The following is a 27,220-nucleotide window of genomic DNA, read 5'->3' as shown; positions in this document are numbered from 1 at the left end:
TTAATTATTAGAGACAAGATCTTGCTTTGTCAGCAAGGCTGAAGTGCAGTGGTGTGATCATAGCTCACTGTAATCTTGAATTCTGCTCAAGTGATCCTCCCACCTCAGCTTCCCAAGTAGCTCGGACTATAGATGGGTACCACCATGCCTAGCTAAATTTTTAAAAATGTTTTTGAAGAGGGTGTTATGTTGCCCAGGCTGGTCTTGAATTCCTAGGCTCAAGTGATCCTCCTGCCTTGGCCTCTCAAAGCGCTGGGATTACAGGTGTGAGCCACCACACCTGGTCTCACATGAACTTTTAAATCACCTTGCCATGTTCCATCTTCTTCACTTGGTTAATAGTTGCACCGATTGTATCATAATGGTGTGATTATGCTGGTTATGCAAAACACCCTAACACTTAAAAAAGTAATTATATATTAGTTTTTTTGGTTTTTTTTGTTGTTGTTGTTTGTTTTTGAATCAGAGTCTCACTCTGTCACCCAGGCTGGAGTGCAGTGGCCCAATCTTGTCTTACTGCAACCTCTGCCTCCTGGGTTCAAGCGATTCTTGTGCCTCAGCATACCAAGTATCTGGTATTACAGGCACGTTCCACCATGCCCGGCTAATTTTTGTATTTTTAGTAGAGACAGGGTTTCTCCATGTTGGCCAGGCTGTTCTTGAACTCCTCACCTCAGGTGGTCCATCCGCCTTGGCCTCCCAAAGTGTTGGGATTAAAGGCGTGAGCCACCTTGCCCGGCCTAGTCATGTTATTAAAAAGGTTTTTGTATCTTTGAAATTTTCCATTATACGAAAGCAGAAGTAGGGGTATGATAAACTATGTACCCATTACTCAGCTTCCATAAATAACCCATGGCAAATCTTGTTTTATCTTTATCCTACCTGCCCCCTCCTCCATTTTATTTTGTAATTAATTTCTACTTTCATTTGTGAAAATTTCATAATAGTTTTTTATTTGTTTGTTTGTTTGTTTTAAGATAGGGTCTCGATCTGTCTCCCAGGCTGGGGTGCAATATCAGGATCATAGCTCACTGCAGCCTGGAACTCCTGGGTTCAAGCAATCTTCCCACTTCAGCCTCCTGAGTAGCCAGGACTATAAACACACACCACCATGACTGGCTAATTTTAAAGAATTTTTTTTGTAGAGTTGAGGATCTCGCTATGTTGCTGAGGCTGGTCTTGAACTCCTGGGCTCAAGCTGATCCTCCCACCTCAGACTCCCAAAGTGCTGGGATTATAGGCATTAGCCACTGTACCCAGCCTCAAAATGTATTTTTAAAATATGTTTTATTTTGTTTTCCTTTTTTTATTTTAATTGGCCAGGCTGGTCTTGAACTCCTAACCTTGTGATCCACCTGCCTCGACCTCCCAAAGTGCTAGGATTACAGGCTTGAGCCACTGTGCCTGGCCAAGTTTTGTTTTACTTTTTTTTTTTTCTTTTTTTTTTTTTTGAGACAGAGTTTTGCTCTTGTTGCCCAGGCTGGAGTGCAATGGCACTGGCTCACCACAACCTCCACCTCCCAGGTTCAAGCGAATCTCCTGCCTCAGCCTCCCTAGTGCTGGGATTACAGGCATGTGCCACCACACCCGGCTAATTTTTTGTATTTCTAGTAGAGACAGGGTTTCTCCATGTTGGTCAGGCTGGTCTCAAACTCCCGACCTCAGGTGATCCGCCCGCCTTGGCCTCCCAAAGTGCTGGGATTACAGGCATAAGCCACCATGCCCGGCTGTTTTACTTTTTAAAAAACTTGAAATAGGCTGGGCACGGTGGCTCAAACCTGTAATCCCAGCACTTTGGGAGGCCGAGACGGGCGGATCACAAGGTCAGGAGATCCAAACCATCCTGGCTAACCCAGTGAAACCCCGTCTCTACTAAAAAATCCAAAAAACTAGCCGGGCGAGGTGACGGGTGCCTGTAGTCCCAGCTACTCGGGAGGCTGAGGCAGGAGAACAGCGTAAACCCGGGAGGCGGAGCTTGCAGTGAGCTGAGATCGGGCCACTGCACTCCAGCCTGGGCGACAGAGCGAGACTCTGTCTCAAAAAAAAAAAAAAACTTTAAATAAAAATTACTATAGCACCAACTAAATAACATATATTTTTGAGACCTAACTGTAATACTGTTATCACAACTAAAAAAGCTCATAATTCCTTGATATCCAGTCAATGTTTACATTTCCCTTGTTCTCATAAATTTAGTTTGTTCATATCATATCCTGAAATTACTAAGATCTATAATGGGTAAGAGCAAATTTTCTAATATGTTGAATTTTATTTTCCCTTTTACTTCTTGTGGAAAATACTTTAATATTTATTAATGCTCCTGAATACAATGAAAATGATTTAACCTTTGATTTGATGATTTAAGATTATCTTAGAGCCAGGCATGGTGCCACATCCCTGTAGTTCCAGCTACTCAGCAGGCTGAGGTGGGAAACTCACTTGAGATCTTGAGTTTGGGCAACATAGTGAGACCCTGTCTCTAAAAGATAAAAAATAATTGTGTCTTGGGATCCATTTTTGAGGGTTCTCTTAAAATTTGTATATGATTCTCATGATAACTCCCTAGGGTCAGTGTTTTACGCCATTTTATATAAAAAGGAACTTTAAATCTAGAGATTTAAATGAGTTGACCTAAAGTCAGAGGCCTAGCAAAGACAATGCTTAGAATTGTGCCTGACAAATAAAAGATAGAAAAATGTAAATTAAATAGTCAAGAATCATGCCAGGGCTACAACATAGGGTTACTGATTCTAGTACCTTCCCTTCTTCTTTTAAAATCGTTATATTCTGTGAATATAACTGAGATGGTATGAGATCTCATATTCATATGTTTACAGCAAGTTATATCTTATTTATTTCATAAAATTTCAAAAAGGAAAAATTTCAGTGACAAGTTGGCTGACGTAGGAGTATTAATATGTATATGAGGTAATACATAGATAACTATAGGTCACCATATACATGTGAAATAGTATGTTTAAATTGTTGTTAAGGGCTGCATGGTGGCTAACACCTGTAATCCCAGCACTTTGGGAGGCTGAGGCAGGTGGATCACCTGAGGTCAGGAGTTGGAGACCAGCCTGACCAACATGGTGAAACCCCATCTCTACTAAAAATACAAAAATCAGCCAGGTGTGGTGGCGTGCGTCTGTAGCTACTCGCGAGACTAAGACAGGAGAATTGCTTGAACCCAGGAGGCGGAGGTTGCAGTGAGCCGAGATTGCACCACTGCACTTCTGCCTGGGCGACAGAGCGAGACTCCGTCTCAAAAATAAATAAGTAAATAAATAAACAGTTAATAATGTTCTGAAAACTAAGTAAAATAATAGAGATAGAGATAAAATTGTATAATCTCAGGGAAGCATTACAGCAGGATATTCCCCCTGAATATTAACTTCAGCTGAATAGTTGAGGATTGGAAACTCCACCGAAGGAGTTCTTAGTACAATTTAAATAGCCTTACTAGAAGCACACCACCCAATGTTACCTCTTCTAGTGGTAATGTAAGCATACTTTAGGCATGATGCTTTAAAAAAATCAATCATAAGGCCGGGCACAGTGGCTCACGCCTGTAATCCCAGCACTTTGAGAGGCCGAGGCCGGCGGATCATGGGGTCAGGAGATAGAGACCATCCTGGCTAACACAGTGAAACGCCGTCTCTACTAAATATACAAAAAATTAGCTGGGCGTGGTGGTGGGCGCCTGTAGTCCCAGCTACTCGGGAGACTGAGGCAGGAGAATGGCTTGAACCCGGGAGGCGGAGCTTGCAGTGAGCCAAGATTGTGCCACTGCACTCCAGCCTGGGTGACAGAGTAAGACTCCATCTCAAAAACAAATACAATACAATAAATAAAGAGTTCGAGACCAGCCTGACCAACATGGTGAAACCCCATCTGTACTAAAAATACAAAAATTAGCCAGGCGTGGTGGCGCCTGTAATCCAAGCTACTGCAGAGGCTGAGGCAAGAGAACAGCTTGAACTTGGGAGGTGGAGGTTGCAGTGAGGTGGGCAACAGAGCGAGACTCCGTCTCAAAAAAAAAAACAAACAAAAACTCAAACAAACTACCTCTAGAATAAAGTCAAAAGCGTCACATTAAAACTACTTATGATTTTTTGTTTGTTTGTTTTTTGAGACCGAGTCTCGCTCTGTTGCCCAGGCTGGAGTGCAATGGCATGATCACGGCTCACTGCAAGCTCCGCCTCCCGGGTTCACACTATTCTCCTGCCTTAGCCTCCCAAGTAGCTGGGACTACAGGCACCTGCCACCCACGCCCTGCTAATTTTTTGTGTTTTTAGTAAAGATGGGGTTACACTGTGTTAGCCAGGATGGTCTCAATCTCCTGACCTCGTGAATCCGCCTGCCTCAGCCTCCCAAAGTGCTGGGATTACAAGCGTGATGGAGGTAGTATTTTTAAAAAATTGTATAGTAGATAATGGTCAAAAAGCTGAAAGTTCAAGAATAATTCAAAATATTAGACGCTTAGAGGAAATACAGAAACCCCATTAATACTACTAACCAATATTTATTAAGATTTAAGTAGAATATAATTAGGTTTGGTAAGGCTCTAAGAAAACTTAATTCCATAATCATCAAAGTCTTAAGGTTGGTATTAATCTTTCCAGTTGTCTTATTTAAAGCTGGTAGTATTATAATCTATGGGCAGGTAGGTAAAAGAGATAAAACAGTGAAAATTAGTGATCTGTAAAACAGCCTTCATGATTCTTGCCTCTCCCTCCCTCCCTCCCTCTCCCACATCCATCCGTCCGTCCGTCCATCTATATCTATCTATCTATCTATCTATCTATCTATCTATCTATCTATCTATCTATATTTTTATTTATTTATTTTTGGAGATGAAGTCTTGCTCTTTGCGCCCAGGCTGAAGTGCAGTGGCATGATCTCGGCTCACTGAAAACTCCACCTCCCGAGTTCAAGTGGTTCTCCTTCCTCAGCCTCCTGAATAGCTGGGATTACAGGCGACTGCCATCACGTCCAGCTGATTTTTGTGTTTTTTTTTAGTAAGTGATGGGGTTTCACCGTGTTGGCCAGGCTGGTCTTGAACTCCTGACCTCAGGTTATCCACCCGCCTCAGCCTCCCAGAGTGGTGGGATTACAAGCGTGAGCTACCGTGCCTATCCACCTATTTATATTTTTATATCTTTTAATTTGTCAGGCACAGTTCTAAACATTGTTCAAGCGTTACCTCATTTAATCCTCATACAAACGCATTAAATAAGTACTGTTAATCCCCTTTTTACTGGTGAGGAAACTGAGATATAAATTAAGTAATTGAGCAATACGCAGTGGCTCTCGTCTATAATCTGTCCAGGAGAATGATGGCTGTTTGGACCAGTGGCACAGTTCCAAACTTACTAAGTAATTTACTGAGGCAGTTGTAAGTAAAGGAAGGCAGGCCAGGTGCAGTGGCTCACGCCTGTAATCCCAGCATTTAGAGAGGCTGAGGCAGGAGGATCATTGAGCCCAGGAGTTCGAGACCAGTCTTGGCAACATGGCGAAACCCTGTCCCTACAAAAAATAATGAAAAATTAACCAGGCCACTATAGTGGTGTGCATCTGTAGTCCCAGTTAGTCTGGAGACTGATATGGGAGGATTGCTTGAATCTCGGAGATGGAGGTTGCCCTGAGGCAAGATTGCACCACTGCACTCCAGCCTTGTTGACAGAGTGAGACCCCGTCTCAAATTTCCAAAAAAAGGCAGGTTTATTAGAGAACGTAGGAAAATACATTGCGAGGGAGGCAACCAGCAGCCTGCCAGAGAGAAGCCAACTGCAGAGAAACAAAGGCTTGCTAGAGATTTTATAGGATAGTGTTTATGCAGTATGCTGAAGAGGGCTTTGTGGAGTACTGAGAACACCAGGGTTTCAGTGAGCTAACTTGTGGGTGTGTGGTGATAGTTGGGCACAGGAAGATTGTGAGTTATTTGCACAGGAGGACTTACGTGTCCTGGATGATGAAGAAAGGCTGACTTATGGCTTATCGGCTTTCTTTTATTGCTTTCCCTCGGTCCCACTAGCCTGATTCCTTTTCCCTAATTAGAACTACACATAGTGCCAGCATTTTAGGAGGCCAAAGTGGGAGGATTGCTTGAGCCCAGAAGTTTAAATGGTGAAATCTTTATAAAAAATAAAATAAAATTTTATTATTTTTATCTAAATAAATAAATTTTATTTATTTAGATAAAAATCTAAATAAAAAATTTAGGCCGGGCGCGGTGGCCTGTAATTCCAGCACTTTGGGAGGCCGAGACGGGCGGATCACGAGGTCAGGAGATCGAGACCATCCTGGCTAACACGGTGAAACCCCGTCTCTATTAAGAAATACAAAAAAAAACTAGCCGGGCGAGGTGGCGGGCACCTGTAGTCCCAGCTGCTCGGGAGGCTGAGGCCGGAGAATGGCGTGAACCCGGGAGGCGGAGCTTGCAGTGAGCTGAGATCCGGCCACTGCACTCCAGCCTGGGCGACAGAGCGAGACTCTGTCTCAAAAAAAAATAAAAAATAAAAAATAAAAAATTTAGCTGGGTATGGTGACATGGCCTGTGGTCTCAGCTGCTCAGGAGGCTGGGACAGGATCGCTTGAGCCTGGGAGGTCAAGGCTGGCAGTGATCCATATTTGTGCCACTGTACTTCAGCCTGGGTGACAGCATAACCCTGTCTTAATCAGTCAATTAGTTGATCAATATAAATTAAGTAAGAGTTGCTTAAGGTAACAGCTGAGTTGCAGAGTCAGGTTTCAAACCCAGATAGTCCTGGCTTCTTGAGTCAGCATTCTTTACTACTATTGTGTGCTACCTTTTATTACATAGGTGCATATCATCTATTCTACATAAATTTTCATGCATGTGTTCCTAGTTACACTGCAGAGATTTCTCTTAGTATGCTAAGTAATCTAACAAGACTTTTTTTTTTTTGAGACAGGGTCTTGCTCTGTCACTCAGGCTGGAGTACAGTGGCGTGATCACAGCTTACTGCAGACTCGAGCTCCTGGGCTCAGGTGATTTTCCCACCTCAGCCTCCTGAGTAGCTGGGATTACAGGCTCATCCACCATGCCTGGCAAATTTTTGTATTTTTTGTAGAGATGGGGTTTCACCATGTTGCCCAGGCTAGTCTTGAACTCAAGCAGTCTGCCCACCTAGGTCTCCCCAAAGTGTTGGAATTACAGGCACAAACCATGGCACCTGGTCTCAAGACATTTTTTTTTCTTTTGAGACCGTGTTTTGCTCTTGTTGCCCAGGCTAGAGTGCAATGGCGCGATTTTGGCTCACTGCAGCCTCTGACTCCCAGGTTCAAGCGATTCTCCTGCCTCAGCCTCTCGAGTAGCTGGGATCACAGGCATGTGCCACCATGCCCGGCTAATTTTGTATTTTTAGTAGAGATGGGGTTTCTCCATGTTGGTCAGGCTAGTCTCGAACTCCCGACCTCAGGTGATCCGCCCACCTCGACCACCCAAAGTGCTGGGATTACAGGCATGAGCCTCCACACCCAGCCAAGACATTTTTTAAGACCTAAAGATTTGACTACACAGACAACATTGTTTTGTTATTTGTTTCTCAAAAGGATAATCTCATTTGTCCATAGAAATGAGATATAAGAGGTTATAGTTCCAAGGACCAGATTCCTAACTTTAATGGAAGTTTTCAGAATCCTCTTTTGTCTATATATATATTATATGTCTGTATAATAAAATGATTTGGGAAATATAGTCCCCCTTATTTTGTTTTCTAAAAAAAAATTTGTTTAGAGTTATTATTTCTTCCTTGGTAGAATTTGCTGTTGAAGTTACCTGGCTCAGGAGATTGCTTTGTCTGAAGGTTTTAGATACAAATTCAATTTCTTTAATATATGCCTATTCAGATTATGTATTTATTCTTAAGTAGCTTTGTATTTTTCAAGTAATTTGTCTGTTTAATATTATTTATTGAATTTATGAGCATAGAGTTATTTATAATATTCCCTTATTCTTTTAATACTAGTACGATCTGTAGTACTGTCTCCTATTTTATTCCTGGTATTGGTTGGTAATTTGTGTGTGCGTGGTGTTTTGTTTTGTTTTTTTCTTTCGGTTGATCAGTCTCGCTAGGGGCTTACTAGTTTTCTTGATGGTTTCAAAGAGAATCAGCTTCTGGTTTTATTGATCACCCCCACACACACCCTGCAGTTTTCCTATTTTTCAATTTAATTTCTGCTTTTATGTCATTTTCTTTCTTCTGCTTGCTTTTAGTTTAATTTCTTAGTCTCTCTTTCCCTTTCTTTCTTTCTCTCTCTCTCTGTCTCTCTCTCTCTTTCTTTCTTTCTTTCTTTCCTCTTTTGTTTTGTTTTGTTTTGTTTCGTTTTGTTTTTTTGAGACAAGGTCTCACTCTGTCACCCACCCTGGAGTGCAGTGACAAGATTATGATTCACTGCAGCCTCAACCTCCCAAACGTAAGTGATCCTTCCACCTCAGCCTCCCAAGTAGCTGGGACCTCAGGGGTGCACCATCACGCCTGTCAACTTTTTGTATTTTTCGTAAAAATGAGGTCTTACCATGTTGTTCAGGCTGTTCTCCAACTCCTGTGCTCAAGCAATCCACCCGCCTCGGCCTCTGTAAGTGTTGGAATTATAGGTGTGAGCCACTGCACCTGGCCTAATTTTGTATTTTTCTCATTTCTTTTTTTTTTTTTTTTTTTTTTGAGGCGGAGTCTCGCTCTGTTGCCCAGGCTGGAGTGCAGTGGCGCAATCTTGGCTCACTGCAAGCTCCGCCTCCCGGGTTCACGCCATTCTCCTGCCTCAGCCTCCCAAGTAGCTGGGATTACAGACGTCTGCCACCATGCCCAGCTAATTTTTTGTATTTTTAGTAGAGATGGAATTTCACTGTGTTAGCCAGGATGGTCTTGATCTCCTGACCTCGTGATCCGCCCACCTTGGCCTCCCAAAGTGCTGGGATTACAAGCGTGAGCCACCGTGCCCGGCCATTTTTCTCATTTCTTAAGTAGAAGCTTATATTATTGAAATGAGACGTACATCTTTTCCAGTGCAAGCAATTCTAAAGATTTCCATTTGAGTATTGCTTTAGGTGTATGTTACAGATTTTCATTGTCATTTTTTTCATATTCAATTAAACAATTTTCTAAGTAACTTTATGGCTTCCTCTTCATACTGTGACATGTACAGTTACGTAATTTCCAAATATTTGGGGATTTAGTAAATATCTTTGAATTTAGAAAGTCAAAATTTCTGGCGCTATTCAGTGTGGTTAAAGAATATGCTATGTATTATGTCAGTTCTTTAAACTTTGTAGATAGATGTTGTACATTCCAGAATATGGTACGTCTTGGTGCGTGTTCTGTGTGTCCACAAAAATAATTTGTATGCTGCTGTTGTTCGGTGGCTTATTGTCTTCTGTATCCTTACTGAGTTTTTGTCTCCTTGTACTTTAGACCAGGGGTCCCTATCCGATACTGATCTGATACCACTCTGTGGCCTGTTAGGAAGCAGGCCACACAGCAGGAGGTGAGCTCTGCCTGTAGTCAGATCAACTCGGGCATTAGATTCTCAAGGAGTGCGAACCCTGTTGTGAATTGGGCATGTGAGGGATCTAGGTTGAGTGTTCCTTGTGAGAATCTATCTAATGCCTGATGATTTGAGGTGGAACAGTTTCATCCTGAAATACCCACCTCACTACCCTTCCCACTCTTCCACCCTCTTGTCCGTGGAAAAATTGTCTTCAATGAAATCAGTACCTGCCAAAAGAGTTGGGGGCCACTGCTTTAGACTGTTGAGAGAGAAGTGATAGTATCTTCAACTGTAGTTGTGCATTTTTCTATTTTTCCATTAGGTGATAAAAGTTTTTAGTTACATAATTTTGTGTTCTAAAGCTCTGTTGTTACTAGGTGCACACACAGTTAATATTATGTCTTTTTTGTGAATTGATCCCCTTATGAAATTACCCTCTTTATCTGTGACAATGTTCTTTGTTCTAAAGTATATTTCTCTGTTATTCAGATAGCCACTCCAGCTTTATTAACTAATCTCCGGTTAGTTTAGATTTCACCAGTTTCTGCACTAATGTATTAAGGTATAATTCATATACCATAAAATTCACCCTTTTAAAGTATACGGTTCAGTAGTTTTTAGTATATTCAGACGGTTGTACAGCCATCACCATCATCTAATTACAGAACATTTCATCATCTCAAAAAGAATCCCCATACTCATTAGCACTCATTAGCACTGTATTCTTCTGTGCCTCCATATCATCTTCTTAATTCAGAGTCCAGTTCAGGATAGCACACTGTATTAAGTTGTCTCGTCTTTTTGGTTTCCTCCAGTCTTTGATGGTTTCTCCACCTTTCTTTATTTTTTGTGACCTTGACAATTTTTGAAGAGGGTGGGTTAGATTTGGCAGAACATTCCTGCATTTGGGTTATCTGATGTTTTTCTCCTGACTAGAATGGGGTTATAGATTTTGGGGGAAGAATACCACAAAGTTGAAGTGCCTTTCTTGCCACATCATATCAGGGAGGTCATGATACCAATATGATTTACCGCTAGTGATGTTAACCTTGATCACTTGGTTAACATGTCTGCCAGATTTCTCTACGGTAGAGCTACTATTTCTTTCCGTACTCTATTGTTAGAAAGTGAGTCATTAAATCCAGCCCACACTCTAGGGAAGGGGAATTCAACTTCACCACCTGAATGTGGATTATGATTATTTGTAGTACTACTGTAAGGAAGATTTGACCCTTCTCCACCAATATTTTTCCATTCAGTGGTACTTATCAGTATGTACTCATTTATATTTATTTCATATTTTGGGTAACAGTATTACATTGTGTATTTTATAGCTTAGATTGTCCTAGTTTTGGCCATTAGGAGCTCTTGCAGGTTGGCTCCTATGCTGTTTTGAAACACTCCAATTTGTTTTCTTTAGCACTTACTTTTTGGCATTATAAGATGCTCTAGGCTTGTCTTTTATTTTTCCTGCTGCAGATTTTAGAATCAGGTGTTTCACCAAAGGGCCCCAGTTCCTTTTATTGAATAATGATATTTTATATTATTTATTTTTTGAGACGGAGTCTCACTGTGTCGCCCAGGCTGGAGTGCAGTGGCGCAGTCTCGGCTCACTGCATCCTCTGCTGCCCAGGTTCAAGAGTTCTCCTGCCTCCGCCTCCCAAGTAGCTGGGATTGCAGGCACCTGCCACTGTGCCTGGCTAATTTTTGGTTTTACTAGAGATGGGATTTCACCATCTTGGCCAGGCTGGTCTTGAACTCCTGACCTCGTGATCCACCCGTCTAGGGCTCCAAAAGTGCTGGGATTACAGGCATGAGCCACTGTGCCGGCCGAATAATGATATTTTAGAAACCAAGATCTCTGAGGGACCTGGGTTTTTGGCCTCCAGCCTTTTTTCCCCCTAGTCAGCTTTATTGTGATTTTAATGCATGTATCATACAATTCACCCATTTATTAAAGTATATAGTTTAGTGATTTCTAGCATATTCACAAAGTTGTGTAACCATCACCAAAATCAATTTTAGAATACATTTTGTCATCTGAAAAAGAAACCCTGGGCTGAGGATAGTGGCTGATACCTGTAATCCTAGCACTTTGGGAGTCTGAGGCGGGTGGGTCACCTGAGGTCAGGAGTTTGAGACCAGCCTGGCCAACATGTCGAAACCCTGTCTCTACTAAAAATACAAAAATTAGCCAGAAGTGGTGGCACATGCCTGTAATCCCAGCTGCTCGGGAGGCTGAGGCAGGAGAATTGCTTGAACCCAGGAGGTGGAAGTTACATTGAGCCGAGATCACGCCACTGCACTTCACCCTGGGCAACAGAGCAAGACTCTGTCTCAAAAAATAATAATAATAATTTTAATTGTGTCCCATTTCTTTTTACTTTTGTTCATTGTGTTTTTGGTGTCACATCTACAAAACTTAGTGAATGCAAGGTCATGAAGATTTACACCTATGTTTTCTTTTAAGAATTTTATAGTTTCTCTCTTAGTCCTCCAATTCAATTCATTGTTGACGCTATCTGGAGATAGCATCAGATTCTATACGTTAAGGACTCAGTCCCACAAGAAAGACTGCCTCCATTTTGGATGCCTATGGCAGACCGATACTCCTGATGAAGGGGATTTCCACTACTCCCCTTAAAAGAATAAGGTCAGTAAGGCCGGGTGTGGTGGCTCACGTCTGTAATCCCAGCACTTTGGGAGGCCGAGGCAGGCAGATCACAAGGTCAAGAGATCGACACCAGCGTGGCCAACATGATGAGACCCCGTCTCTACTAAAAACTACAAAAAATTAGCTGGGCATGGTGGCATGCCCCTGTAGTCCCAGCTACCTGGGAGGCTGAGGCAGGAGGATTGCTTGAACCTGGGAGGTGGAGGTTGCAGTGAGCCAAGATCGCGCCACTGCATTCCATCTTGGTGACAGAGCGAGACTCTGTCTCAAAAAATAAATAAATAAATAAATAAAAATAAGGTCAATACATTGACCTATCTTCAAATTCCCTATTTCTTCTACTTGCTCAAATCTGTTGCTCAGCACTTTTTTTTTTTTTTTTTTTTTAGTTTCAGTTTTTATACTTTTTAAATTTAGTCATGAAAAGGAATGAACAGGCCAGGTGTGATGGCTCACACCTGTAAATCCCAGCACTTTGGGAGGCTGAGGCGTGGGGATTGCTTGAGCTCAGGAGTTTAAGACCCAGCCTGGGCAACATGCTGAAACCTCCAGCCCCACAAAAAAATTAGCTGGGCATGGTGGTGCATGCTTGTAGTCCCATCTACTCAGGAGGCTGAGGTGGGTGAATCACTTGAGCCCAGAAAGTCAAGGTTGCAGTGAGCTGTAACCCAGTGCACTCTGTCTAACCTGGGTGGTAGAGCAAGACCCTGTCTCAAAGAATCAACAGTTTTTGTACTTAACAACTTAAGAATCTATCTCTCTCTCTCTTTTCCCCCTCCCACACCCATCCCCTTTCTTTTCTTTTCTCCTTTTTTTTTTTTTTTTTTTTTTTTTGAGACAGGGTCTTCCTCTGTAGCCCAGCCCTGAGTGCAGTGGTATGATCATAGCCCACTGCAGCCCCAACCTCCTGGGCTCAAGTGATCCTCCCACCTCGGCCTCTTATGTAGCTGGGACCACAGATTCACCACTGTACCCGACTGATTTTTAAATTTTTTGTAGAGATAGGGTCTCACCACCTTGCCTAGGCTTGTCTGAAATTCTGGGCTCGAGGGATCCACCTGCCTCAGCCTTCCAAAGTGCTGGGATTACAGGCATGAGCCACCACTTTATGTGGATTTTAAAAAATAATTTATCTCATTATTGATATTCAGTATTTATGGGTGAGATACCATTCTCATGCTTTCCTTTAAGTTATTTAGCCATGATTTTCTTTAGTCCTTTGAAATGTTTAAAGGTTTAAAGATAAGCTTATTTAGTCTTTGCCTAGTAACTTTAATACTTAGGTTTCCAGTTTCTATTGATTCTTTTTTTTCTCCTGTTGTATGGACCATACTTTTGTTTTACTTCATACCTTGTAATATTTTACTGAAAACTAGAAATTTAAATAATATACAGTGACACCTGCAGAAATCCAGTTCTCCTCTTCCCCAGGGTTTTTGTTGTTACCATTGCTGCTGCTGTTGTAATTACTGTTGGCTTGCTTAGTGACTTATCTTACTTAATTATATAATGTCAATATTATTTGTTATGTGTGGCCAGTGAATTCTCCACTCAGCTTAGTGATCAGGTAATGATTGAACAGAGATTTCCTTGATTTTCTAGAACCAGGTAGTCACTTGGAATTTGTGGAGAGGCTCTGCGCATGTGTCATTGCATGCCTTCAACTAAATTCAGACAGGCAGTTGCAAACTCTTTACTTTCTGGTTGCATACATTCTCAAGTTAAGCCAGAGGTATAAAGTTAGGGCCTTCTTAGGGCTTTCCTGAGCATGCACATAGCACTGGGCATGTGCATAGCCCTAAACATTGTCGTGGTCTTATAGACTCACAATAATTTGTCAGAGCTTTTCAGAACCATAATGGACAACTCTTAGCCCAGCCCAGCTTTTCCTTTAAGTTTTTTGGGTAGTCTGTTTTGTATTTTCCACTGCCTTAGGTACCTTTAAGGTTAAATAGTTGCCTGCCATTGTTTTCAACAAAGCTGCCAGGGAAAACATTTTCACATTGGCCAAGCTCCAAATCCGATCACATGTAGACAGCCTTGCAAGTGGAGTTTTCTAGGGAACCACTAGAAAGGTCAGCTAATGACAGTTCTCTGGGAGTAAGGCTTTGGCGAAATGCCAGGCCATTGTATCCTCTCCAGGGCCTGTCAGCTTCCTTGGTTTTAACTTTGAATGTGTTTTAAGGCTGCTGCACAGCTAGAGTATAGGAGATTGGATTAGGGTAAGTTAAAACCACATAGCTTGATGTTCTTACTGAATGTCAGCCATTTTCTTTAAATATCTACTCCTTGAATTGTTGCAAGCCTCTGGTTATTTTCTGGAATTCTGAAAATGTTGATGCTTACAATTTTTGGCAATTTGCCCATTGCTTTTATGGAAGAGAGAACTTGTCAGGTTTTCTGGATTTCTTCATACTTAAAATATGGGGATACTGCAAAGGACATTCACTGCAGCAGGATTTATAACAGCAAAGGTGTGAGAAACAACCCAAATGCCCAAAATAAGGAAATAGTTTTATAAAATGGTTCATCTAGGTATACATTTGATGGAGTATAATGCAGATACTATCAGTCACCCATGTAGAGAGAATATTTCATGATGTAAAAAAAATGTTTATAATGTGATATAAATGAAAAAAGCAAAATACAAAATACAGTATGTTGAAGTTTTTAAAAATAAGTTTTGTAAGGGAAATCAGCAGTGTGAGCATTTATTATTTCTGGGTGATAGAATGACAGTTAAATTATGTGAGTAAAAAGAAAAATACGGTTGTTCCATATTGTGTACCCTAAAATGAGATTATTTTGTTATAAAAATAAAATGTATTTGTAGAGTATTGTTTTTCACTCGTGAGCTAAGTTAAAATTGTATTTATGTATGTGTATGTGAGTGAGTGTGTGAGTTTTGGTGACTTAAAATAGCCTTTTATAGGGGCCGGGCACGGTGGCTCACGCCTGTAATCCAGGCACTTTGGGAGGCTGAGGCAGGTAGATCACGAGGTCAAGAGATTGAGACCATCTTGGCCAACATGGTGAAACCCGTCTCTACTAAAAATGCAAAAAATAGCTGGGCGTGGTGGCGTACGCCTGTAGTCCCAGCTACTCAGGAGGCTGAGGCAGGAGAATCGCTTGAACTTGGGAGGCAGAGGTTGCAGTGAGCTGAGGTCACGTCACTGCACTCCAGCCTGGCGACAGAGTGAGACTCTGTCTGGGGGGAAAAAAAAAAGATAACCTTTTATAAATGTTTGAAGGGGTGCTGTAAGAACATACTAATGACCCTGGCGCTGGGGATAACAAAGTATGTCTGAGCTACTTTAATCTCAAGAGTTTACTCTGTGAAAGGAGCTTTGTTTCTGTGGGTGTAGTAGGGTGAATTATTAGGCAGATGAATAAGTTATAGTCTCATTTATCAGCATTTCATTTTTTTTCTTTTCAGGCGCATATTAAATTTCCTATTGACTACCCCTATTCACCACCTACCTTCAGATTCTTGACCAAAATGTGGCACCCCAACATTTATGAGGTAAGAGACATCCATCATAAATTTCTCTGAAGTTTTTTTTTTTTTTAGTGAGTACTTTAAAATAGCTTGTCTGTCTCAGCACACTTTGATAGTTAGGCTGTTGTAGCCATAGAGAAATACTAATGATTTTGCACTTCAGTTAACAGTTTCTGGATTAATTATTTAACATTAGTGTAGTTTTAAAATACCTTGTGTATATTCCAGTTAAGGATTTGGACTTTAGACTTTTGCTGCTCAGTGCTAGAGTTATAATACACATGTGTTTAACACATGCATTTAAAAAAGTTAGTAGATAATGTCATATAAATTTATTTGTGTGCCTGTCCTCTAACTTCACAGCAAGGGTCACCTGTTCCTATGATGAAAGATTCAGCTTTTGGTGGGGGGAGCGGGATTTATCCCATTACATTTGGACTGGCCTCATTTTAGGAGTTGCTGCTGAACATTTGAGAGCCTCTTTTGGAATAAATTCAAGGTGAGGTTCTTCTACTAGACAAGTGCACATGCCTGGGGAAAGCATTTCTAGCTTTCGTTGATGAAACGTACTTAGCTTTGGGCTAATCCATAAGGATACTGGAATAATGCATTGTTTCTCAGGATGATATATCAGGGCCCACTAGTTTTTTTCTTTTGAGGCTACTCTTTACTATTCTAGAAGTATGTGTGTGTTTTGTTTGTTTGTTTGTTTATTTGTTTTTGAGACAATCTCGCTCTGTAGCCCAGGCTGGAGTGCAGTGGCGCAGTCTTGTTCCCTGCTACCTCTGCCTCCTGCCTCCCGGTTCAAGCAATTCTCCTGCTTCAGCCTCCCAAGTAGCTGGGATTACAGGCACATGTCACCATGCCCAACTCATTTTTGTATTTTTAGTAGAGATGGGGTTTCACCATGTTGGCCAAGCTGGTCTTGAACTCCTGACCTCGTGATCCACCCACCTCAGCCTCCCAAAGTTCTGGGATTAAGGCGTAAGCCACTGTGCCCGGCCTACTATTCTATAAGTGTGTTTTTAAATCTCCAAATGTTTTGGGGATTTTGCAGGTATCTTTCTGTTGGGAACTTCCAGTTAAATTCCACTGTGATCTGAAAGCAGACATTGTATGATTTCTATTTTTAAAAATTTGTCAAGATGTAGTATATCTTCATGCAAGTTTCATGTGAGCTCAAGAACAATGTGTAATCTGCAGTTACGGTTGTAGTAGTCTATAATGCTCATTATATACACTTGACGAATGGTGTTGCTGAGTTCAGCTTGTCTTTACTTATTTTCTGCCTGCCAGCTCTGTCCATTTCTAGATGGCTTGAGGTGGCTGGAGTTGGGCTTTACACTTCTTCCAGGTCATATAGGCTGTGATAAAACTTGGGCAGGTTTGTAGTTAAGTAATTTCTCCTGAGGACAGACCTTGTTAAAAAGAGCAGAAGATTCTGACTTTTTTTTTTTTTTTTTTTTTGAGACAGAGTCTTGCTCTGTCTCCCAGGCTGTAGTGCGGTGGTGCAATCTTGGCTCACTGCAACCTCTGCCTCCTGGGTTCAAGCAATTCTCATGCCTCAGCCTCCTGAGTAGCTGGGAGGCTGGCTAATTTTTGTGTTTTTAGTAGAGATGAGGTTGTGATGTGTTGGCCAGGCTGATCTCAAACTCCTGACCTCAAGTGGTCAGCCTGCCTCAACCTCCTAAAGTTCTGGGATTACAGGTGTGAGCCACCGCATCCAGCCCTGACTTACTTCAAAGTGGTTTCTTTTCCCCTCCTGCTGCCAGAACACAAGGGGTTGTTTGACCTATAGTCACTGTGAAAACCTGGTAGAACTCTAGGAGGTAAAACTCAAAAAAATACAGGGGTGCCCACTAACTAAAGGGGCTGGAGTTTTTTACTCTGAGGTTTGTCTATACTGGGCCTCTAGCATTTTGTCAATTATATAGTTCAGGGTTTTGTACACCGGGACTGATGGAATTTTCTCCTCCTGGGTTTCTGCTCTGATAAGTTGTGATTCTCTGTATCTGCCAGTCTCAAACTCCTCACCTCAACCTCCCAAAGTGCTGAGATTACAGGCGTGAGCCACCGCACTCGGCCTGTCACTTCTTTAAAAACAAAACATTTGTGTTTGAAAAATATCTACACATTTATGGGATATGCATGCATTTTATTGTAGAAAAATTCATTATGAATATGGGGAAAAATTGTATATCATGATCTAATGGTAAATCTTGAAAGAACTAAATAGCCTATGTACTGAAAAAAAAAAAGTGGAAAGGGGAGTGTAATTACCTACCTACACTTTGTTCCTGTCAACGACTCCTTTATCCTATTTTTTTTTTGTTGTTTCTTTTTTGAGAGATGTTTGGGAATTAGGTAACTGAGATGGTAACAGTATGTATATGGCTTTAAGAGTAATTAACTCTGTGCTGGGTGTGGTGGCTCACGCCTGTAATCCCAGCACTTTGAGAGGCTGAGGTAGGAGGATCACAATCAGGAGTTCCAGACCAGCCTGGCCAATATGGTGAAACCCCGTCTTTACTAAAAATACAAAACTTAGCCGGGCGTGGTGGTGCGTGCCTGTAGTGCCAGCTACTCAGGAGGCTTGGGCAGAAAAATCGCTTGAAGGGAGGTGGAGGTTGCAGTGAGCCAAGATCACGCCACCACACTCCAGCCTGGGTGACAGAGCGAGACTCCATCTCAAAAAAACAAAAACAAAAGTAGTTAGCTCTCAATTGCAAGACAAAAGCTTGGTCCTTCTCACTTCTCTCTTGCTATCTAATATCTATATATACACTACATAATTGTAAAGGCAAAAACCTTTAATTATTAGACAGGGATGTTGTTATGGTCTGGATTTTGGTGTCACCCATGAATGGTATTAGCATCCTTACGAAAGAGGCAAGAGAGAACTGCCTTGCCTCTTCTCCCATAAGGATGCAACAAAACAGGCGCCATCTGTGAAAAACAAGCCCTCAACAGACCAAATGTGCTGGTGGCTTGGTCTTGGACTTCGCAGTCTCCAGAATTGTGAGCAATAAATTTCTGTTGTTAGTATATTACCCAGTCTAAGTTATTTTGCTGTAGCAACCCAAATGTACTAACTAAGACAGATATCAAAATACTTCTGTGCATACTGAACTCAGTTTGAACTTAGGAAACAATGAATTATTTCTACAGACTCTTTCCTACAAAAGGAAGATAATGTTGTTACACAGAACAGTGTATTCACTGTTGTTTATTTATATTGTGTCAAATATTAAACAATATTTAGAAAGCTTATTTCTAGAAAGAAAACTATATATCATTTCGTACCAGTCTGTTCTGTCTGAAAAAGAAAAATTAAGATGTCTTACATAAAAAACAGACTGTGGAAAATGACACAGCTGCCCCAGTGTGCTCATATATATGGAATTGAACTCCAAATTCAAGACCCTAGAGTGGGTTCTCCATTTCTTGCCTAAAAGCAATTTAAAGGTGGCCGGGAATGGTGGCTCACCCTGTAATCCCAGCACTTTGGGAGGCCAAGGCAGGTGGATCACTTGGGGTCAGAAGTTCGAGGCCAGTCTGGCCAACATGGTGAAACACTGTCACTACTAAAAATACAAAAATTAGCCGGGTGTGGTGGTGCACACCTCTAGTCCCAGCTACCCAGGAAGCTGAGACAGGAGAATTGCTTGAAGCCAAGAGGTGGAGGTTTCAGTTAGCCAAAATTGCACCACTGCACTCCAGCCTGGGTGACACAGATTCCGTCTCAAAATAACAAATAAATAAATAAAATAAAAGCAATTTAAAGGTGATGTTAGCTCAGTTTCTGGAGCAAAGGTACTTCCAACATCCACAGGGCCAAAAAAAAGAACTGATGCATGACTAAGATGGCAAGAATCTAAAGCAATTTCAATGCTTGGGATGCTGCTATGAAAAAATGAGACCACTGCAAAACCATATTGCAACGAAAAAGATTACAGAATGGTTTTTTTGTTTTTTGGTTTTTAGTTTTTTTTTTTGAGACGGAGTAATGCGATGGCATGATCTTGGCTCACTGCAACTTCCACCTCCCAGGTTCAAGCGATTCTCCTGCCTGAGCCTTCCAAGTAACTGGGATTACAGGCATGTGCCACCACACCTGGCTAATTTTATATTTTTAGTAGAGAGGGGCGTTTCACCACATTGGCCAGGCTGGTCTCAAATTCCTGACCTCAGGTAATCCACCTGCCTCAGCCTCCCAAAGTGTCGGGATTAATAAAATTATATAGCCTGGTCAACATGGTGAAATCCCATCTCTGCTAAAAATACAAACATCAGCTGGGTGTGGTCACGTGCCTGTAATCCCAGCTACTCAGCAGGATGAGGCAGGAGAATCGGCTTGAACCTGGGAGGTGGAGGTTGCAGTGAGCTGAGATGGAGCTAAGGCCAGGCTCAGTGGCTCATATGCCTGTGATTAATCCCAGCACTTTGTGAGGCCGAGGTAGGTGGATCACGAGGTCAGGAGTTTGAGACCAGCCTGGCCAACATGGTAGAACTCTGTCTATACTAAAAATACAAAAATTAACCAGGCGTGGTGATGGGTGCCTGTAATCCCAGCTGCTCAGGAGGCTGAGGCAAGAGAATTGCTTGAACCCAGTAGGCGGAGGTTGCAGTGCCACTGCACTCCAGCCTGAACAACAGAGCAAGACTCCGTCTTGTGGGGAGGGTGGGGGTAGGGGAAGAAGTGATAAATCATATTTAGGAAGTAAATTTGATGTTGTCAGAGGAATCACAAGAAACTCTCACGTAACTATTAACCTTCACCGCAGTATGGAAATGGTATCAGAATTGAAATTTTTGAGGGCCAGTGTTGGTATTTGTGGTAATAGAGATCTAGAGACCCCATCTGGCTGAAAATAGTTTCTTATGTCATGTTTTTGTTTTTGTTGTTGTTGTTTTGAGATGGAGTCTTGCTCTGTCACCCAGGCTAGAGTGCAATGGCGCGATCTTGGCTCACTGCAACCCCCGCCTTCCGGGTTCAGGCGATTCTCCTGCCTCAGCCTTCTGAGTAGCTGGGATTACAGGTGCCCGCCACCGTGCCTGGCTAATTTTTGTAGTTTTAGTAGAGACGGGGTTTTACCATCTTGGCCAGGCTGGTCTCGAACTCCTGACTTCATGATCCACCTGCCTCTGCCTCCCAAAGTGCTGGGATTACAGGCATGAGCCACTGCACCCGGCTCTTATGTCATGTTTTTAAAAAGACGGGCGTGGTCAGGTGTGGTGGCTCACGCCTGTAATCCTAGCACTTTGGGAAGCCAAGATAGGCAGATCACTTGAGGCCAGGACTTTTAAGACTAGCCTGGCCAACACAGTGAAACCCTACCTCTACTGAAAATAGAAAAAATTAGCTGGGCATGGTGGTGCATACCTGTAATCCCAGTTGCTCGGGAGGCTGAGGCATGAGAATCGCTTGAACCCAGGAGGCGGAGGTTGCAGTGAGCCAAGATCGCACCACTGCACTCCAGCCTGGGCAACAGAGTGAAACTCTGTCTCAAAAATAAAAAAATAAAAAAAAGACAAGCGCTTTGGTCACAGTTTGTTAAATATATGTATAGATATATTACTGCAGCCCCCAAAAGTTGTAAATAACTGCTGTGTTACATGAGTGAATTTATTTTAAAATTGTCTTCTCCTTTGAGTTAAAGCTGCAAAACTTTTTTTGTTGTTGTTGGCTGGGCACAGTTTCTTATGCCTATAATCCCAGCACTTGGGGAGGCTGAGGCAAGTTCGCCAAGCATAGTGGCACATGCCTGTAGTCCCAGCTACTTGGAAGGCTGAGGTGGGAGCGTCACTTGAGCCTAGAAGGCTGCAGTGAACTGTGTATATGTACGTGTGTATATATATATTTATATTTTCATCATTACCATGTTTGTGAAATTCATTAGTATCAAGGGAAAACTAAGGAAATTTGATAGGAATTTGTCATCAGTGATTGTACTGCACAATCTGTTTCCTTTCTGCTTTGCACTGTGTTTAGTGAGCCTTAATATATATGTTACTGGTTACATTCTGGTCATACTGTTAAAAAGTAGACAACTAATGAGCACCATATTTTTCACAAACTGTATTACAATGAGAGTTCATATAACACTTTCTTTACTACAGACTTCACAGATACGACAACACATAGAATTTCACTGTTCCTTAGTACTTAAACATATTTAATAACAGACATTAATTTTTAGAGCAGTTTTGGGTTCATTACAAAATTGAGGAGAAAGTTCAGAGAAAAGTTGATGATTATTTTATTAATAGTTACTAGTGTGTTGTAGAATACAGGATGGAGCTTTTTTTGAAAAGATAAGTTGCTCTATGGGAATATACATTATAGGCTTATCTATATGGTACATTAGCCATCATTTAGAACATGTTAGTATTTAGGCCACTAGATTTGTACTTTTCAGAGCTGAGCTCTGGTTTGTAAATAATTTGTCACAAGCAGAGTTTTATGCATATTTATGTAATTCTTGGATTTACAGATCTTATGCATTTTCTCTTAACATTTTAAGGTACAGGGAAAAGGTTTCCTAAGTATTGACATGCCCAAATTTGGCCATATATCAGAATCATGTGGAGAAGTTATTAAAAAGAATCCTGAAAATTGTTATTTAATTGGATTTGGATGGGGTGTAGGCTAGATAATTCTTCATTTTATCTTGTAGAATCCCCATTCTAGAGTCCAATAACTCCCCCCCCCCGCAAAAAAAAGAATTTATTGAGATGAAATTCACATACATAAAATTAACCATTTAAAGTAAACAATTGGCAGGGAGATCCCTGGAGCCCCCGAGTTTGAAGTTGCAGTGAGCTATAATCATGCTTCTGTACCAGCCTGGGTCACAGAGCAAGACTGTATCGTTCATTCATTCATAAATAAATACATAATCAAAAATTCAATAGTATTTAGTACGTTCATAATGTACAACTACTATTAATACCTCTGTAGTGGCAAAGCATTTCCATCACTCCAACTTAAAATACACTACATATTAAGTAATTTCTTTCTGTTCCCATATTCCCTCAATCTCTGGCAACCACTAATCTGCTTTCTCTCTTTATAGATTTACATATTCTGGATATTTAGTATAAATAAAGTCATATAGTATGTTTCACTCAGCACAATATTTTGGAGATTCATCCACCTCGTAGTATATATCAGTACTTCATTCCTCTTCATGGCTGAAGAATATTGCATTATATAGATATACCACAATTTGTTTCTACATTCATCTTTTGATGGACACATTTGGATTGTTTCTCCCTTTTGTATATGTGAATAGTGCTGCTCTGAACACGCATGTGCATGTACTTCTTGAGTACCTGTTTTCAGGTCTTTGGGTTACATACCTAGGAGTGCAATTGTGGGGTTAAATGAGAATTCTGTGTTTAACTTTTATTTATGTATTTATATATTTATTTTTTGAGACAGAGTCTCGCTCTGTTGCCCAGGCTGGGGTGCAGTGTCAGGATCTCAGTTCACTGCAACCTCTGCCTCCTGGGTCCAAGCTATTCTCATGCCCCAATCACCCAGGTAGCTGGGATTACAGATGTGCACCACCACGCCCAGCTATTTTTTGCATTTTTAGTAGAGATGGGATTTTGCCAGGCTGATCTAGAACTCCTGGCATCGAGTGATTCACATCCCTTGGCCTCCCAAAGTGCTGGGATTACAGGTGTGAGCCACTGCACCCAGCTGACTTTCTTTCTTCTTTTTTTAACCCATTTTCCTATTAGTGCTGGGATTACAGGCATGTGATCCACTGTGCCCAGCTATCTTTTAAATGGACTGCTAAACTTTTTTCCCATAGCAGCTGAACTGTTTACATTCCCACCAGCAGTGTGTGTTCCAGTTTCTTTACATCCTTACCAACACTTGTTATTTTCCTTTCTTTAAAAAAAGGCTAGGTGCAGTGGCTCACATCTGTAATTTCAGCACTTTAAAGGCCAAGGCAGGAGGATTGCTTGAGGCTAGGAGTTTGAGACCAGCCTGAGCAACGTAGCAAGATCCCCATCTCTATATTAAGAAAAGTAGGATAAAATACAGCTATCCTAAGTGGGTATGAAGTGGTAGCTTATTGTGGTTTTGCTTTGCATTACCCACATGGCTTATGTTGAGCATCTTTTCATGTGCTTATTGGCCATTTGTATATCTTCTTTGGAGAAATGTCTGTCCTAGCTCATTTTTAATCTTTCATTTATTTTGGGGGAATGGGGTCTTGCTCTGTTGCCCAGGCTGGAGTGGCCCAATCACGGCTCACTGCAGCCTCAAACTCCTGGGCTCAAGCAGTCCTCCCATGTCAGCTCCCAAGTAGCTGGGACTACAAGTGTGTGCCACCACACCTGACTAATTAGTAAAATTTTGGGGGGCCACAGTGTGGTGGCTCACACCTGTAATCTCAGCAGTTTGTGTGGCCAAGGTGGAAGGATTGCTTGAGCTCAGGAGTCAAGGCAAGCCTGAGTAACAGCGCAACTCCATCTCTATAAAAAAATTTAGGCCGGGCGCGGTGGCTCACGCCTGTAATCCCAGCCCTTTGGGAGGCCGAGGCGGGCGGATCACAAGGTCAGGAGATCGAGACCACGGTGAAACCCCGTCTCTACTAAAAATTACAAAAAATTAGCCGGGCGCGGTTGTGGGCGCCTGTAGTCCCAGCTACTCGGGAGGCTGAGGCAGGAGAATGGCGTGAACCTGGGAGGCGGAGCTTGCAGTGAGCCGAGATCGCGCCACTGCACTCCAGCCTGGGCTGGGCGACAGAGCGAGACTCCGTCTCAAAAAAAAAAAAAAAAATTTAGGCCGGGCGCGGTGGCTGAAGCCTGTAATCCCAGCACTTTGGGAGGCCAAGACGGGCGGATCACGAGGTCAAGAGATCGAGACCATCCTGGCTAACACGGTGAAACCCCATCTGTACTAAAAAAATACAAAAAACTAGCTGGGCGTGGTGGTGGGCGCCTGTAGTCCCAGCTACTTGGGAGGCTGAGGCAGGAGAATGGCGTAAACCCGGGAGGCGGAGCTTGCAGTGAGCTGAGATCCGGCCACCGCACTCCAGCCTGGGCGACAGAGCGAGACTCCATCTCAAAAAAAAAAAAAAAAAAATTAAAAATTATCCACGTTTGGTGGCTCTCATCTGTGGTCCCAGCTACTTGGAAGGCTGAAGTGGAAGGATCACTTGAGCCTGGGAGGTAGAGGCTGCAGTGAGCTGAGATTGCACCACTGCACTCCAGGCTGAGAGACAAAGTGAGATCTTGTCTCTTTATGTCATCCAGGCTGGTCTTGAACTCCTGGCCTCAAGGAGTCCTCCCTGCTCAGCCTCCCACAGTGGTGGAATTACAGGCATGAGCCATTGCACCTGGCCTTCCCTATTATTGAAATGGATATCTTTTTGTTACTGAGTTTTAGGAATTCCTTATATATTATATATATTAAAGCCTTATCAGATATATGATTTGTAAATGTTTTCTCCCATTCTATAGATTGCCTTTTCACTTTCTTGATAATGTCCTTTAGATGCATAAAAGTTTTCCATTTTAATGAAGTGCAGTTATTTCCAAGTCTTTGATCTATTTTCAGTTAATTTTTGTATATGACATAAGGTAGGAGTTCAGTTGCATTTTTTTGTTTGTAGAAATCCAGTTGTCCCACCACCATTTATTGAAGAGTCTGTTTTTTTCCCCATTGAATGGACTTGGCATCCTTGTCAAAATCAATTGGCCATCAATGTATTGGATTATTTCTGGACTCTCACTTCTAAAATATGTTCCATTGGCTTATATGTCTGTCATTATGCCAGTACTGAACAACGTGGTTGTCTTTGTAGTAATTTTTAAAATTAGGAAGTGTGAATCCTCCAACTTTTTCTTTTTCCAAATTGTTTTGGCTCTTTGGGTCCCTTAAATTGCTCTGTGAATTTTAGGATTACCTTGTCAATAACTGTAAAACGGGAAGTAGGATTTGATAAGGATTGTATTGAATAAATCTGTAAATCAAATTGGGGAATAGAACCATCTTAACATCACAAGTCTATGTTTTTTCAGGTCTTTTAAAATTTATTTGAGCACTGTTTTGTAGTCTGTCTTTCCTTCCTTCCTTCCTTCCTTCCTTCCTTCCTTCCTTCCTTCCTTCCTTCCTTCCTTCCTTCCTTCCTTCCTTCCTTCCTTCCTTCCTTCCTTCCTTCCTTCCTTCCTTCCTTCCTTCCTTCCTTCCTTCCTTCCTTCCTTCCTTCCTTCCTTCCTTCCTTCCTTCCTTCCTTCCTTCCTTCCTTCCTTCCTTCCTTCCTTCCTTCCTTCCTTCCTTCCTTCCTTCCTTCCTTCCTTCCTCTTTTTTTTTTCATCCTTTCTTTCTTCCTTTCTTTCTTTCCTTTCTTTCCTTTCCTGTCCTGTCCTGTCCTTTCTTGTCTCACTCTATTGCCCAGGCTGGAGTGCAGTGGCGCGATCTTGGCTCACTGCAAGCTCCGCTTCCCAGGTTCACGCCATTCTCCTGCCTCAGCCTCCCAAGTAGCTGGGACTACAGGCACCTGCCACCATGCCCGGCTAATTTTTTGTATTTTTAGTAGAGACAGGGTTTCATCGTGTTAGCCAGGGTGGTGTCGATCTCCTGACCTCATGATCTACCCACCTTGGCCTCCCAAAGTGCTGGGATTACAGGCGTGAGCCACCACACTCGGCCTGAGCCCCATGTCTGGCCTGTAGTTTTCAGCGTACAAGTCTTTTCCCTTCCATGACTAGATTTATTCTCTCTCTCTCTTTTTTTTTTTTTTGAGATGGAGTCTCACTCTGTTGCCCAGACTGGAGTGCAGTGACTCATACTCAGCTCACTGTAACCTCTGCCTACTGGGTTCAAGCGATTCTCCTGCATCAGCCTGCTGAGCAGCTGGGATTACAGGCATCAGCCACCATGTCTGGCAAATTTTTTGTATTTTTGAGAGACGGGGTTTCACCGTGTTGGCCAGGATGGTCTCGAACTCCTGTCCTCAAGTGATCTGCCAGCCCCGGCCTCCCAAAGTGCTGGGATTACAGGTGTGAGTCACCCCGCCTGGCCAGATTTATTATTTTAAATGACAATTATCAATGGAATTGTTTTCATAATATCCTATTAGGTTATTTTTGCTAGTTTATAAAAATAAAAGTGACTGAGTTTTGATTATGTATCCTACAACTTTCCTGAGTTTATTAGCTTTTGTAGCTTTCCTATATAGGATCATGTCATCTGTGTATAAAGATGCTTTTCTCCCCTTCAACTCAGTTTCCTTTTTTTCTTTTCCTTGTCTAAGTACTCTGGTTAGAAATTTCCAGTACAGGCCGGGCGCGGTGGCTCAAGCCTGTAATCCCAGCACTTTGGGAGGCCGAGACGGGCAGATCACGAGGTCAGGAGATCGAGACCATCCTGGCTAACACGGTGAAACCCCATCTCTACTAAAAAATACAAAAAACTAGCCGGGCGAGGTGGCGGGCGCCTGTAGTCCCAGCTGCTCGGGAGGCTGAGGCAGGGGAATGGCGTGAACCCGGGAGGCAGAGCTTGCAGTGAG

The 27,220-nt window shown here is 42.2% G+C and overlaps 1 protein-coding gene across 2 annotated transcripts in view; it reads left to right on the top strand.

The window, feature by feature from the left end:
- Positions 1 to 27,220, top strand: part of UBE2R2 (ubiquitin conjugating enzyme E2 R2) — a 113,500-nt gene that overhangs the window by 62,052 nt on the left and 24,228 nt on the right. For both annotated transcript variants that reach the window (XM_005581517.5, XM_005581516.5), the window contains exon 2: positions 15,624 to 15,710. In XM_005581517.5, the coding sequence (XP_005581574.1) occupies positions 15,624 to 15,710 (87 nt within the window). The remainder of the gene's footprint in view (positions 1 to 15,623; positions 15,711 to 27,220) is intronic.

This window comes from Macaca fascicularis, chromosome 15 (genome assembly GCF_037993035.2).
Source record: "Macaca fascicularis isolate 582-1 chromosome 15, T2T-MFA8v1.1".
NCBI classification, from domain to species: Eukaryota; Metazoa; Chordata; class Mammalia; order Primates; family Cercopithecidae; genus Macaca; species Macaca fascicularis.
Note: the sequence above shows the minus strand (reverse complement) of the source record. Positions and strands in the feature narration are given on the sequence as shown.